This window comes from Melanaphis sacchari, unplaced genomic scaffold, assembly GCF_002803265.2.
Source record: "Melanaphis sacchari strain LSU unplaced genomic scaffold, SCAv2.0 Contig0_pilon_pilon, whole genome shotgun sequence".
Lineage (NCBI taxonomy): Eukaryota > Metazoa > Arthropoda > Insecta > Hemiptera > Aphididae > Melanaphis > Melanaphis sacchari.
Window position 1 is genome coordinate 19,269,692 of NW_020270366.1, and position 16,188 is coordinate 19,285,879.

Genomic DNA, 16,188 nt, shown 5'->3' on the forward strand with positions numbered 1-16,188 from the left:
TATGATGACTAAATTTTTAAAAATTATTGCAAGTTTTATAGTTGTAGATAATATAAATTTTAAATTAATATTCAGTCATCTTAGCAAATTATGTTTAAAGTGGTAATTTTTTATTAAAAAAATTGTTTGAAAACATTGTCTATTATACCCGTATAGTATATGAATATATATATTTACTAATAGTTTGTTATTTTTTATAATCTAAAATGTATATTAATTAAATGAATACATTTTTTGATATTTTCCATTTGTATAAGTAATTGTGGACATATAAGTTGGTTTCTCAATAAATTTTACGTATTTATATATATCACAAAATTAATGATGACTGCAATTAGTAAAAGGTAATTAGAAATTTTTAAGTATAATACGATTAGAAAACTATAATTTGATGATGAAAATTATTTCTTTACCTTTTAATGTTATTTAACCTATAAATGGACAAACATCTATGGCCATTTAAATACCTATCCTTGTTATTTTTTGTTAAAGAGATAACAAAAAATATGGATTCCTTGTGAAGATTTTTTTGGTAAAGTGAGAGGTTATAGTTTATGAAATGAAAAAAAAATTGTTATAAATTCCAAATGTATGTATGAATAAATAAAAATAATGTCATCATATATATGTAGTAAATGAATAAGTACTAATAAATGTTAAGATAATAGGTGACTAATAATATCATAAAATATAATCGTAATTATTCAGTACTTTTTATTATTTAAAACATTCAGTAACACAGCAGTATTGTTTAGTTAGGTTAAATATTGTTAAGCAGTTGTTCATCAATAATTATATACTAATCAATGTTCACCCATGTCTAGTGTTTTAAATACTTAATCCAAACAAAAATAATATTATGATGAATAATACATGTGAAGAATTTAAGAGGACGCTTCACGCTACACCCGCATAGGTTGTCTCAGTCTTACAATCGAAAAATTAATTTAACTCCTTCAGCTTAATATTACAGTGAATTTACCTATTAACAAAAATATTTTTCACCCGTTTTAATGTCTCTGTCTTACAAACGCATAGCAGCAAATTGTATGTTCAGAAGAATCCATTAAATATTTTATGCTTATATTACAGTAAATTTACTTTTTATCTAATTTAAAATTGAAGATTTTATCTAGTGAACCTCATCAGTTTTTTTTTTACTAAATTAATTTTTAAGTGAATTAGAAACATTTTAAAATTCCAAATTGTTTGTGTATTTTAAAATGTTCATAAATTGCTTAAAAATTTAAATAATATAAAAAAACTGAGGAAGTTCACTAGATAAAATCTTCAATTTTAAATTAGAATAACAAGTAAATTTACTGTTATATAAGAATAAAGGATTTAATGGATTCTTCTGAACATACAATTTTCTGTTATACGTTTGTAAGACGGAGATATTAAAACGGGTGAAGCATCCTAATAATAAAACATTTAAATTATAAGTGATAAGAGACATTTTTTGAATTACAACAAGCAGAATGAATAATTTTATCAATATAAATTAAAAAAAAAAATGTTTATAAATAGCTCAAAATAAGTCAAATTATTATGAAAATTATACCATTATATAGATAATATTATATGATCTATTCATTCATCGTATTCCAATCAGAATCTCAAATCGATTTCAAACGAGTATTCTATTAGTAATATGAAGCGATTAGAATTCCAAATACAGATTTGAATTTATCGTCAATTCTACTTGATATCGACTATTCCGCATTTTTAATATTATCCCCTAAAATTTTAAATACATTATATTAAAAAATTGACAAATTTAAATTTTTAATGAAGTTAAAATCGAAAAATCAAAAATAAGAAAAGTCGATTTCAAATAGACTTAACGAGAAATTCAAATCTATTTTCAGAATTCGTATCGCTTCATTATATCAACCGGTACGTTGAAAATATAACTCGTCTATAATCCTATGTTGCGTGTGTATTAAACAAAAACAGAAAATCATTGCTTTCAATCTGCTTGATTAAGATTTGTATATCTAAATCTTGAATATGTAATATACACTATAATATTATATAATTTAGATTTTGTGCGAAACAATGAATTATGATTTTTTTTTTTGTGTGTGTTATCTTTTGGGGTAGTAAAAATACTTCGATTTTCAAAAATAGAAATGGTTTATGGTAGAAATTTCTGGTAGTTAAGTAAATCAAAAATCGAAAATTTTATATTTTTTAATTGAGAGAAAAAAATTAAGGAAAAACAGGAAAGTCTATGTAAATTTAATTTTTGATAAAATCAATTTTTTTTTCATGCAGCTCAAAAATGAACAATTGTAAATTCTTGAAATTTTCACCAAATGTTTTTATTATCATTTCCTATTTACGATAACAATTTTAAAGTTTTTTGACTTTTTTTAAAACTATTTATTTGCGTGATACATTTTCGATTTTTTTTCTATACATTTTTAAACAATATATATTTAAAATTCTTGAAAATTTAATGCAAGTTCCTATGTAAGTTGTCTGACATCTATGTAAAATTATTAAAAATGCATAGGCACAATTTGTTTTATATGTATTTGAATGAACTTACTTATTTAAGAGATTATAATTTAATAACACAATGTTAATAATTTTGTCATAATTTAAAATCATTATTCATGAAAACTCAAAATGTTTACGAATACTAAATTATTATGAATTTTACTATTCGCAATGAAATTTTTGTTTAGATACTATCTATTTTTAATATTTTACGGATTTACTAAAAGATATTCTTAAATTTTAAGTTATTTAAGTTTATACAATATGGTAAAAAATAAAAATATACATTAAAATATATAAAAAATATATATTAATATTTTAATAATTAAATAGGTACTAATGATGTAATAAATGTAATATTTTTGGGAAAAATATGTCAACCTACTGTAATATTAAAAGTAAAATAAATTGAGCTATACGTATATCAAAAAACATTCATGAAATATATTTTTTGTTATTAGCTGCAAACTTTTTCTGCTCTGAATCATTTTTCGTTTTATTGATACATCATTGAATTACAATTTAGTACACTCATAATTATTACCTTATGTACAGCAAAACAGTATTCATTTGAATTTTTTTTTTTAATCAAAAATCGTTGTTCATTTATTATGTCTTAAAAGAGTTCGAAATTAAATGTTGAAATTTTTTTTAATACAGTACCTTAGAATTACTACAAATAATTCACTAAGTCGAAAAAGTGCATTACATTAATAATTTTAGCAATAAATTCTTAAAAATTAAATACAAATAGGATAATTTGTTATCGTATTATAAAACATATTATGAAATTTATTTTAGTTGAAATCACTTCTAGTAGTTCATTTACTATTAATAAAATATAAAATATCCTTAGAAATGAATTCTGCAGTACTGATTCATCGGTCTCTTTTTTCATTTATAATTATTTTAAATTCAATTTTAATATATAGGTAATAGGTAAGGACTTTGTTTATTCACATATACTTACGAAGCCACTGCAGCATCCTCTTGTTTTATTCCATCTCAACTCCTAAGCATTGTTCATTAATTTTATCATTTCACGAAAATCATAACTCGATATTTTATTAGCACTTATAATAGCACAGTAATACTGTTCTTCAGTAATACAATATCAAGGTTTTAGGTCGCGAATCATTTCGATAGAAGTTATGACTTATTAGTTTCAGTACTTAAAGATCAATCAATAATATTCTATACCCTATAATTTATAATAGTAAATAGTATTAATATGATAATAATTACGTAATAAAAACAAAAATGTAGAACCTTAAATTAGTACCAAACATTAATTTTTTGTCTAAGATATTTACAATTATATCAATATATATTCTACATACCCATATTTATCATAAAAAGATTGTCAAGGATCTAAATTCAATTCAAATAATTAATTTTTTGTGGATTATGTACCTATTCGTTTTTTATTATATTATTAATTTGAAAAACTTTATTTATAGATTGGACTGTATTAAACTCCAGTAAAATTTTCATTTTAAATTAATTGTTATTAACTATTCATAAATCATAATTATTAACTTTGTAAACTATTTTTTATATATTGACCTGTGTTTAACTCCAGTAAATTATTATTAACCAATTTTTTATTACGTTCAGTTATTTTTAATCAATATCAATGTACTAAATCATTAGAATAAATTGATCTATTGTTATATTCAAAGGTAACAATGTTATATATATTATTGACCAGAAGTTTTTCTCGAATAATTTAATGTTAAAACAATTATAGTTATTAATTTGTATTAAATTTTCAAGGTTTTTGACAGAGCCAAAATTTTGTTATCGATTTTTGAAAGAAAAAAAATCGAACACTTCAAATGCTTATGTATAGCTCAAAAAGTTTCATAATATTTTGAAAATGTTATCATGTTACCATCATCCCGCTTAGAATCTAAAATTCAAAAAAGTCTTTTGGGAGAACTGCAGAGGTAATAGTGTGCCTTTTAAATTTGAGAATACATCAATCACTATAATATTTTAAAACTATTCATCATAAAATATATTTCACTATATAACGAGTGATGTGTTGAATAGGTCAATTAATGGAACTTCATGGCGTATGTATATTCATGTATATTCAGTAAAACGTCAATTAAGAGTTAACGGCACACAAATTTTTTTTCAAATAATTAACTTAAAATTATAAGTGTCTAATCAAATTTTTATTGCATTAAATTTATATGAACACGTTAAAAATTTAAAATATAAGTTTTTGTTAAATTACATTTTTTAAAGTCTATAATTATGCTGTACAAAGCGTATATACTTCTACTAGCTGCTTAGTATAAAAAAATTATTTGCGTTCATTTGGCTATTATTTGATAATAATAATTGATAAATTATAAATGATAATTAATAATCATTAAATATTTAAATATAAAAAAATTTAATTTTAATCGAAATACATATTTTTAATATAAAATTATTGATCAATTTAATTGTATTATTTTAAAAGTATGATAATAAAATATGTTACTTCGTTTATAATTCGGATATAATATAAAAGCCAAACTACAGCAATTAAGTATTTTAAGTCGTACAAAATTATTATTTTAATAAATTAGGTATACTAAAATATTATTATTAAAGTTCCACGCAATATCAAATGATGAAATTAGATTAAAATATTTTTGAGATGGCTAATATTATAAAATGATCTTAAAAAAATTGAAGACAATGATAAGTAAGTAGTTAAAATTATATTAATAGGCTAGTGATCTTTTATAAATTTTGATCATTGCTTCAAATTTCAATAGGCAATTTCCCAATAAAAACAATAATTGGGAATATATACTATTGATATACAATTTAAATATAATATTGAATAACATAATTATTCGAATATAATTTTTATTATTAGTTTAATTATCTGTTAAGTACATAATAATTATAAATTTAATAAAATACCTAAAATCATTGGACAGATTATTGTTATTTTTTGTTAAAATATCCAACTTTTTTACATTTTCAACTTCAAACGCTTAATAATTTCACTATTATTGGATAAAATTATAAGGATATAGTACCTTCAATAAATAATATATTGTTTTGCAGTTTAAATTTTATATGTATTAAATAACATATTTGATAGGCACCATAAAACGATTACTTGTCTAAAAATTATTTTATTTGTCATTCAATAATGAAGTACATTGGTATTTCTAGCTATAGTTCATATGTTTTAAGTAGTTGAAAAACATCTATTAATTTAGTTAAATGGAAGTTTGATTGAACAAATGCAGTATGCATTACCAGTATAGAAATACTACAAATTAATACCTACATTACCTAAATTAACAAGATGCATGTTGTACTTCTGTTTATTTCAAATAGACCACAATTATTATGCCTTGTCAGTAAAGTATAATAAGTAAGATATCATATAAATAGTGTATGATGTATAAATTGGTTTTTATTTTTTAATTATGAAGTAAAAACTTATACAAATTACTTTTATTAGTGAAAGCTATTTTTCGAAGTTCAATTCAATTTTAACTAAATTAATTATTTTTTTCCTCTAATTTCATCGTATATTTTTTCTAAATTTTATTTATTTATTTTTTCATTGCCATTTTAATCTTATCAACGAGATGCAACTTGAAATATTGTGGAATTATTGATTATATATCTGGAATAATATTAGGTGTATTGAAATTAAGTAGAAATTGGTAAGTTATAGTACATAACATTATGTCTTTATGTAGATAATAAATAATACGTAATTCCCGTGATTAATGACTATGAGTAATAATGTTTTATTGTAGATAAATAGTAAATAATAAACACTTAAAACGTAATGCTAATAATAACACTATTATAATAAATAGGTAATACAATTTTTAGAGCTTCATTACTCATTATCATATTTTGAATAACTTCACTGATCATTAAGAACAATAAATTTTAATTAAGAAATAAAAAAAACATAATGATATTAAAAATGTTTATTTTTTAAAACTGAGATCTAGTATAGATCGTATTATCTTATTATATAAATATGAAATAAACTTGTAAATTGTACAGTGTACATTTTTAAAATATCTCTACTCATAAAAATCAATACGTCAATAGAAATATTATATTTAAAAATTACTACACTATACCAAGCCCTATTTTTATGTGTAATACGACACACAATGTGCACCACGAATGTGCAAATGTGCACTACGATTTGAACGTGTATGAACTACGGTCTATGAAACAAAAATTAAATAATATACCAGCTACTAGAAAACATGAGTATTTCCTGAATTTTTTAAATTTAAATTATACTGAATTATAATTTCTTTCTATTAATTTTCAAACATTGTTATCAGTTAAAAGCATTTTGTTATTTTATTAAATCATTATATATATATAATATTTCTTTTTCCAAGACAGTAGCAAGAATCAAATTTTCGTTTAAAGCAGTAAAATTAAGAGTGTGGTCCGAAATTTTACAAATAATAGGGCCTGCACTCTACATTTAATTTACGTTAAGTTAGTATTCTAATTTCTTATAGTTTTGACTTTAGGTACCTAATGTATATTATGTTATGTGAATTTTTAGTCGTATCATATTATCATATACCTACATATTATGTATATTAGCTTAATAAATAATTATCGATGAACCATACACAAATGATATAACTCGTGAATTTTTTATTCGTGATATAAATATTAAATACATAGTCTAAATATATTTTTAATTTCATCGTGTGTAGAAAATAATGATAGATACACGTAGGTAATAATGAAAAGCTTCAATTTCTTATATGAATAATAGCTTTTTAATTACAAAAAAAATCTAAAACCGATGGAGGTATGATTGTTATCTTTTATTTAAATATCAAATTTTGTTAACTTTTGAAGTGCTAAAACTCATAGAAAATATAGTACCTATATTATATTTTTTATAATTCTAAATAGCTAACCTTCAAAGAGTTTAGGTCTTTAAGGTTTTTAAAAGTTGGCAATGTTGATAAAGTTAATTTGGATGGTTTAGTACAAGTAAATTATGAATTAAAGTTAAAAAATAAAAACCGAAAAATAACCCTTGAACTAATTAAGTTTGAAAAAAATTGCAAGCTCGGTCTAAATTGTGAAGTTTATAGATGTTTTTATTTTAATATGTCGATATAAATCAATGCATGATCCCTATATATGAAAAAATCCAGACCGTATACAATTTCAGTGTAAAATATAGATGATTCATATGAACTCTAAATTATTCAAATTGAACTTACTCAAAGTCAATTTAGTTCTAATTATAACAAAATAATTAAATTCTAATATTTAATACGATGTGAGTTAAGTGAAAATAAATGCGAATTCAAGTGCAATACAATATTTAACCCTGTTAAATGGTACATTATGTCTGCAGCTCATATAATATGTGATCAACTGCAGAGTTATCTCGTATATTATACGATATACTTATGATAAGGTTCGTTGTCCGTAATCGGGTTGTTAAATATTAATTAAAGATAATCTGAGATTGAAACGTAAAAAAAAAGTCGTTATGGTGCAAATATGACAAGTTAAAAATTATTAAATTACTATATCCACTTATTTTATAAATGTATATTGTAAAAAAACGTGTTTTGTATAATAAAAATAAATAAATACGTACAGTTTGTTGCATAAGATACATTATTTCTGTTAAAGAGATCAATGTTGGTGTCTTAAAAATTATAATAGGTACCTGTTGTAATAATTAAAATCAAATTTTTATTATTTAAATTTAGTCACGTACCCGTGATAGCTAGGGTAATAAGTATACGTCTACTTGTTATAGCAGGAAACAAAGTAACGAAAGATATTCAGCTTTAAGTTTAAAACAATCGAATAATTCAACCACATTAAAAAATCAATAAGTACCATTTATTATTTTTATTTTTCAATTTTATTTATTTATACATTTTGAACCAATTTCAATATGAAACTCGCTTTCATTCACACATTATGTTGCATTATAAATTATTGTATCATTTTGCAAATTAAATAATAATTGACGATCCATCATTATTTATCAGTATAATATATAAGTGCGCGTAGATGATTTTTACAGAAAGGAAAGGAAATACTTTTCCACAAATAAGTTTCTGTATTCGAAAGTTTAAAATCTAAATCGAAGCAATGTCTCATAAAAATAGTTGGCGCAATAAAAAAGAAAAAAAATATATAAAATTCGAAAATTCAGCGTCATAATACCATTTTGGTTATAAACACAAAAATACAATATATTAAGCGTTCTACCGTGTCCGGTATTACGCGCGTCGTCATCGCCGCAGCAGTTCCGAGCGGACGTGAATCCAATGGCTGTAACACTGTTGGCGCGGACCGCCACCGGTCAGGTTATCCCGGTCAGCAACAGCACACGACTGCAGTGCGTGGCCGACGGAAACGCGCAGGGCGGCGGCCCGGTGCGCGACTCCAACGTGTCGCTCGAGTCCAACAGCTGGTGTTATCGTTCTGTTTGGCGCTCGCTCGTCTGAACGGCACTCGCAGACCGTCACGCACAACACCGGAAGACCCGACAATACGGTTTAATATTGTGACGGTCCGCGGCTGTTGCCGTTTAGATCCGAATACACAGCCGTACGTTATGTCCGGATGAGCGCCGACGGCACGAGAATCTCGGCCAGTCCAAAGTTCCGGTTAGGCAGACGGCTGCGGTTTGGCGTGTCGTCGTCGTTGGTAGCTGCCAGCTCGATCGCAGTATAGAAGTCGCTGCCGCCGCCGCCGCCGCCTTGCGTTTTTGTCGGCCGCGCTGTTGCTGGCCCGCTTTGGCCGCTGCGCACCGGCCAGCACGGGTACCGCCCGTGGCGGTCCGCCAAATGCGATACTACCACGCCGTCCAGCCGACAATTCATGTCCGCTCCGAACTGTTGCGGCGTCGCTGGTGATGTGCGGCCAGTCGGTAATACCGGATAAGCAGTGGACGGCGGTCGTCGGCCGCCGTCCACGGCGAACGGATTCAAATCGTCATCAAATACCGTGGCACCGGTACGGCGGCGGATTGTCCGTCAGGTGGTACGCAGTAGTGCCACAAACTTGTTTTCTACTTCCTTATCGATGTCGTCGTCGTCGTCCTTGTCGTCTCTGATGGCGACGGTAGTCGTGGTCGACCGGTCGATGTCTATTGCCCACGGACTGTAACGTATTTTCAATCATTTCTTGAGGAGGGGGAGGGTTTACATTTTTAAAAATCATATGATAAATCTTACTCTGAGACAAGAAATAGAGAGATAAAATTAATATATACAGACATTATTATTTTATAATTGAAAAAAAATTTCACAATTTTAGTAAAATTAATTTTTAGTTTAATTAGGTACATCTATTAGAGTATCAGTATAATAATTTGTCAAATAAAATAATTAATTATAACGCCATCTTTTAGCTTACATTTTTCTTCATTTCAAATTTTAAATTGAAAAAGATCTAATATCTCTACTATTATAGTTTTTGTGGATTGTGGACAATATTTTTATAATTTGCTTATCGAAAACTCCGTACACACATACTGGTTAGATATTTTCTTATAATTTATAAATAATACTTTAATTAAAAACTTATATGATGCGTTGGTGCATAGATACATGTTTTTTTCTAGGAGGGGGTTTGAACCCGGGGGACCCCCCCTCCCCACTGTAAGCCACTGCCCACGGATGTCATCCAACAACGACGTCCGTCCAGTGGCAGCTCATGATATTCAAAGTGGGTGGTGTACAATTCTTGCAATAAGAAAAAAAAATAATTTATATACATACGAATATAATACCTAATAATATGCGTAGGTTGTTACCTATTATAAATTCTATTAATTAACAAAAAAAAAAAATTAAATATTTTTGTATATGAATTCAAGTCTTTTCTCTATAAAATAATAATTGATATAGAACACTGTGACTACCGCATAAGCAGTAGCCGCTGCACACTTAAGTCGGATTAATTTTCGTCGACCCCCCACACAACGGCCAAACAAATATACTCAGATAAATGGTGTTCTGACTGAGCTACACACCAAATTATGTGTATTTATTACATAACTTCAATAAATTGTAGGAGTAATATTTTCGGGTATATAAGCGAACTTAGCGAACACATTTTTTTTTTTTTAATTAATACAATATTGTACAACAAATTATTATAGTTGAAATTAATTGTATAAAAATTGTGTAAAAATTGAAAATCCATTTTAACTTTTTATCTGTATTAATTTATGTGGTTTATGTGGACTCTACAAACAAATTATGCTCAATAGTAAAACATTTACTTGTATAATTAGATATATTATTACATTATGATATATAGTGATCGGAAGCAAAAACAACAGGATTTAGTACTAATAATATTGTGTATGTTGATAATTATTTTAGACTTGTATAGAATAATTAAATTATTTTTTTATTTTTATTAATACAGTTCAGGATTAGATTGAACACTTGTATTTGTGATTTAAGTTTTATAAGTCAATGTTTTCCATACACATAATATTGCATCATACTTAATTATCTTTTAAAAAAAAAATCGTAACTTAATAATAAATTAAATAACGGATAGTTACTTATTCCAATACCTTGTAATTATTGAAGTTTTTAACGTATAAACTTATATTAAAAAAAAAACCACCTTACTGCATGCTTGCACCTGAATCTTTTTTTTTAGAAATATCAGTTATCTGATTCCTTTGTAGGTCGTCACTTGTCATATTTATACCTAACTAAACGCTAACTATGTAAGAATTTAGATAAAATCAATTAATTTTAAGACAGGCTTATATACAAATAAAAGAAAAGTATATTAAATAACGAATATTGTTATTTTTAATTTAATTATTAAACTTCATATGCTTATTAAAATAAATTGTGATAAAGCATTTCAAATATTTGTATGCGTGAGTTAAAACAATTATTTATGTGGGATAAATTTTAAGATTTTTGACACAGCCAAATTATTTTTCAATATTTATAAAAATAAAACTTGAAATAATGAAAAATGAAAATTTTTTTAGATAGATGAAAAGAGTCTAAACAACTTGAACATTTTAGTAAAGAAAATTATTATATAAACATTTGGTGAAAAATTCAAGTATCTATTATTTTCTTGATCACTGAATTTGCGTAAAATTTGAGATCTACTCAAAATCTAAAACTGACTTTCAAATTTTTAAACAATATCTGACCAAAACAAAATCCACCAATTCATAAATATTTTAAAAAATATAGACGTTACTATATCTATTGAAACATTTTGTTAACCTTTCAATTTTCGTGCTTGTAAAAACTATCCCTTAATTATAACGACTTTTATACATTTAGCATCCAAGTATGACTTCTTTATTCTGTTTTTAATATATATTATTATTTCTATAATACAAAACGTTTATAAATAAAATATCAAATAAGTTTTACTAATTTAATGTTTTTCAATTGTTGTTTATTTGCAGATACCTGTACAATATTGTTCATACTTGGATTTATATTAAGCTTATTCCTTACCATATTTATATGGTTCACGGATTTGTATACTAACGAATTATATAAGGTAAAAGTTTTAAAATATTTAAAATAAGAAATTTACTATAAAACCTAAAATGTATTGTTTTAATTTTATAGAGACTGACAATTCAAAACGGTAGTTTGTTGTATGATTCGTGGAAAGAACCTCCGGTTAGACCACTAATGTGTGTATATATATTCAACTATACTAACGTTGTAGAATTTGTAAATGGTGATCACCAAAAGCTCAAAGTCCAAGAAGTTGGACCTTATTGTTACAGGTAAATATTTTTAAATTTAATCTAATAATTTTGTACAATTGAAGAACATAATTTAACTTAAATTATATTTTTAGGGAAACTTTATACAGAGTAAACATAACTGATCATCATAATGGTTCTCAAACATTCAATGAGATGAAAGTTCAAGAATTTGCTTATGATGCATCAAATGGAAAAGATAATGATATTATTATAGTTCCAGACATTCCATATATTGTGAGCTTCTAAAAATAATAGAATAATTTATTTTAATACCAAATCATTTATAATCATAAATTCACATATTATATTATAATAATTGTAGGTAATCCCTATATAGTTATAGTTATAGTCTATATCTATATTTTTGTCAATCTAGATATTATATATTTCACTCAAATTCACATATTATAAAACAAAAATCAATTTTCAATAAATTGAAATCGCCTAAGACATATCAACAAGTATTATAAATAATATAATAATACATGATTAAGATATATTTAATTATTTTTAGACTTTAGTGGTTGATACCTACGACCTAACTATAATTTAATATGTACTATGTTTATAGAATATGTATGGTACATTGCAATTAAATATAAGTTTTTCACACAGTAATTATGACATTGTTAAGAAGGTGTACCCAGTTTAAATTGATATTTTGCAAAATATTTAAAAAAATTAAAACTCAATGTTTCACCTGTCTTTGATACATTAGTTTATTATATAATCCTATAAATCCTATGATTAATATCTTACCAAATTAAAAAAATATATAAACCGATCAATTAATAGTAAATAATAATTTATTTATGATTTTACATCTATAGTCATCATTTAAATAAACTGATTGCGTTTTATTCTCACTGTATAAAATATCAAATACGTCATATTAAATATAAAATATCATCAAGTGAATTTATATTTATTAAAAATACATTTATACTTAACTTTTTGTTTTAGAGTGCTATAGCTTTAACTATAGATGAGAATTTTCTCGTAAGGAATGCTATGTCATCAGTTTTGAATCATGTATCCAATTCTCCGTTTGTCACTGTTAGTGTCTATGATTTTTGTTTTGGTTACCAAGATAGCGTAATAAGGACATTAGCTGGAATGGCTAAGTTAGCCAATAAGCCAGTTCCATTCGAAAAGTTTGGTTTACTTACCAAGGTAAATAAAATAGATAAAATGTTAATTGATATATAAATAATTTTTAGCACCTAATCTTCTTTCGTTTAACTCATCAAGTATGCAATTCATAATTATATTTGTATATCATTTATTTATTTTTTTTAGAGAGTTGGAGTTAATCCAGACCGTTTGACTGTAATAAATGGTTTCGATAATCTGAATCAAATGGGTCAAGTGATACAACTAAATGGAAAATCGATGTTACACCCGTGGAGTACAGATGAGTGTAATTCAGTTGGTGGAAGTGATGGTATGTTTTTTCCTAGACTTCAAGTTCAACAGGGAGAAACTATACACCTATTTCATAAGGATTCTTGTAGAAAGTTATCAATGACTTTCCTAAACAAGGAAAAAGTAAATTTAATACTTGTAAAAATGTGAATGAAAATAATTTTAATTATTAATATTTTTCTCATTTAAGATTGCAAATGGTGTAATTGGACATAGATATTCTCTATCCTTAAATATATTCAATAACTCAATTCCTGAGAACAGTTGCTATTGCACTAGTACACCTTGTATGCCTGATGGCATATTCGATATGGGGAAATGTACTACTCGTAAGATTCCTTTTGAACAAATTGATATAATGGTTTATTAGATTGAACGAATTTTTAATTATTGTTTCTTAGGTTCACCAGTGGTTGTGTCACGCGCTCATTTTCTACACTCGGATCCATCTCTATTGGACGCAGTCGAAGGTCTTAATCCTGATCCAAAAAAACACGAATTTCTATGGCTTATAGATCCTGTAAATAGCACTATAAAGTTTTCGAAAAATATGTGAATTACTAACTGTATAATTGTTTTTTCTAGATACTCGGAATAACAATGGAAACCAAAATGAGAATACAACTCAATATTCAAGTACGTAATCCACACAATTACGGTGTACTGTCGAAAATACCAGATAATACTATATTGCCATTCACTTGGTTGGAAATCGTAAGTTTTTATTTCATAACATTAAAGATATATGTGTCGCTAAAAATAATTTTTTTTTCAGAAAACTGGTGATATATCGCCAAAGCTGAGCATGTTATTGTTCCATTTAACGTTCACTCTTCACTGGTTCCAGACGTTCCTAATGTGTTTGAGTCTAGTTGGATTATTAGGCACGTCTTTTTGTCTAATGCGAATGCTCAATAGACGCTTAAATAAAAATATAGTGATAATTTCAAACGAAATACAACTTAATGATAGGCGTACTGAAAAAATTCCTATTTGTTAATTCAATTATTTTCTTTGTTGCTAATTTTAATGTAAATCGATATTTTTTCTATGTACGTGTATTTTTTATTATTAGCCTTTAATTGTACATATTTATCTACTACATATAATTGTCTGCGATGATATATATTTTTTTTTTTTTTTTTAATTTCTAGTGAAATGTACAGTCACTTACATTTTTGCTGTACACACAATAAATGCTCATTTTTGTCAAATTACTATGATAGAATTTTTATACATTATATTTTTATTTTTAATTATATTTTATGTACATGGAAAATGTGTATTAGATAACTATGCATTATTTGTAAAATTAATAAAAACATATTGAAAAGAAGATAATAAGTGATGCGAATAGCGTGCAGTGAATAATTATTAATTACTAGATCACTATCACTATAGGTGGTACATGTAGCCATTTTACGATAAACTCGATTTAAACACTTATTGACACCGGTGTAACCCCACTTCTCATTATTTCCATAAAAACTGTGTTTTGGAATGTTATTCTTTGTGTAGGTACCTATAGAAGCTAGAACAAACACGTCTTATATAAATTTAATTTAAAAGATATTAACAATGTTCCGTAATTGGTGATTATGGGGGAGGGGGAGGGGATAGAAACGTTTCCGTAGCAAAATGTGTATTTCCAAAATGTTTCAACATCAATATTTTGTGGATAGTTATTATAATTTTGTACGGCTTTGTGTACGATATGTATATGGAAAAATCTCTGCCCCACCATAATCACGTTTTAAGGACGAGCCAGTAATAATTAATGACCTACAGGTATACCCCACACGTAGTCGATTGAATTGAATAATAAAGGATTAACTGTCTTGACATGTTTAAGTTAAATTGAACTATTTTTCTTCGGACGCTACTATCTTTAAATCTAAGACTCCAGGCTCTGGTAAGTTGTTCCGGTGAATGGACCTGAGATTAATTATGTAGTGGCATCATAAAATTGAGGTGAAATCAATCCAAAAGAGTTGAGTACCTATAGGAAAAGCATATTTAAGTTGGATTTTTATATTTGACTCTTAACACTGTCATGCAAATATGTATTATGTGACAATGTGTAGGTAAGTGCATTTTTAAGACCACTCGTGATGTTTCCAATCAAAAGTATTATTTTAAATATTTGCATTTTCTTAGCTCTTCCAAAAACTGAATAGCACTTCTTATACATATTTGTTAGGTATGCAAATATTTAGCACATAATTTGTACGACCAACCGCAAAATTGTATTAACATTTGTTTTCAATCAAAAACATTTTAATTAAACATTTGTCATTTTTATGGCCCTCTCAAAAAACAAAACAAATTTTTAAACAGTATTTTCAATTTTTATGTATGAAATTCGTGAGTATTTTGTGTGAATTTACTTGTTAAATGTTTAGTTGCAAATAGTGCTTCCCGTAATCAGAATCTCCTGATTTGAAACCAGTCTTGTAAAAAATATTCAAATCAAAGTATTTAAT

The 16,188-nt window shown here is 26.0% G+C and overlaps 1 protein-coding gene across 2 annotated transcripts in view; it reads left to right on the forward strand.

The window, feature by feature from the left end:
* The window catches only part of LOC112594458 (lysosome membrane protein 2-like), a 30,527-nt gene extending 15,537 nt beyond the window's left edge, over positions 1 to 14,990 (forward strand). The window contains exons 3-11 of one of the 2 annotated variants that reach the window (XM_025339251.1): positions 11,966 to 12,063; positions 12,135 to 12,298; positions 12,373 to 12,514; positions 13,244 to 13,453; positions 13,580 to 13,828; positions 13,896 to 14,034; positions 14,107 to 14,225; positions 14,291 to 14,419; positions 14,481 to 14,705. In XM_025339251.1, the coding sequence (XP_025195036.1) occupies positions 11,966 to 12,063; positions 12,135 to 12,298; positions 12,373 to 12,514; positions 13,244 to 13,453; positions 13,580 to 13,828; positions 13,896 to 14,034; positions 14,107 to 14,225; positions 14,291 to 14,419; positions 14,481 to 14,705 (1,475 nt within the window). Of the gene's footprint in view, positions 1 to 11,965; positions 12,064 to 12,134; positions 12,299 to 12,372; positions 12,515 to 13,243; positions 13,454 to 13,579; positions 13,829 to 13,895; positions 14,035 to 14,106; positions 14,226 to 14,290; positions 14,420 to 14,480 lie in introns of both variants that reach the window. The other variant, XM_025339258.1, reaches the window with a different exon arrangement.
* Positions 14,991 to 16,188: the final 1,198 nt, after the last annotated feature.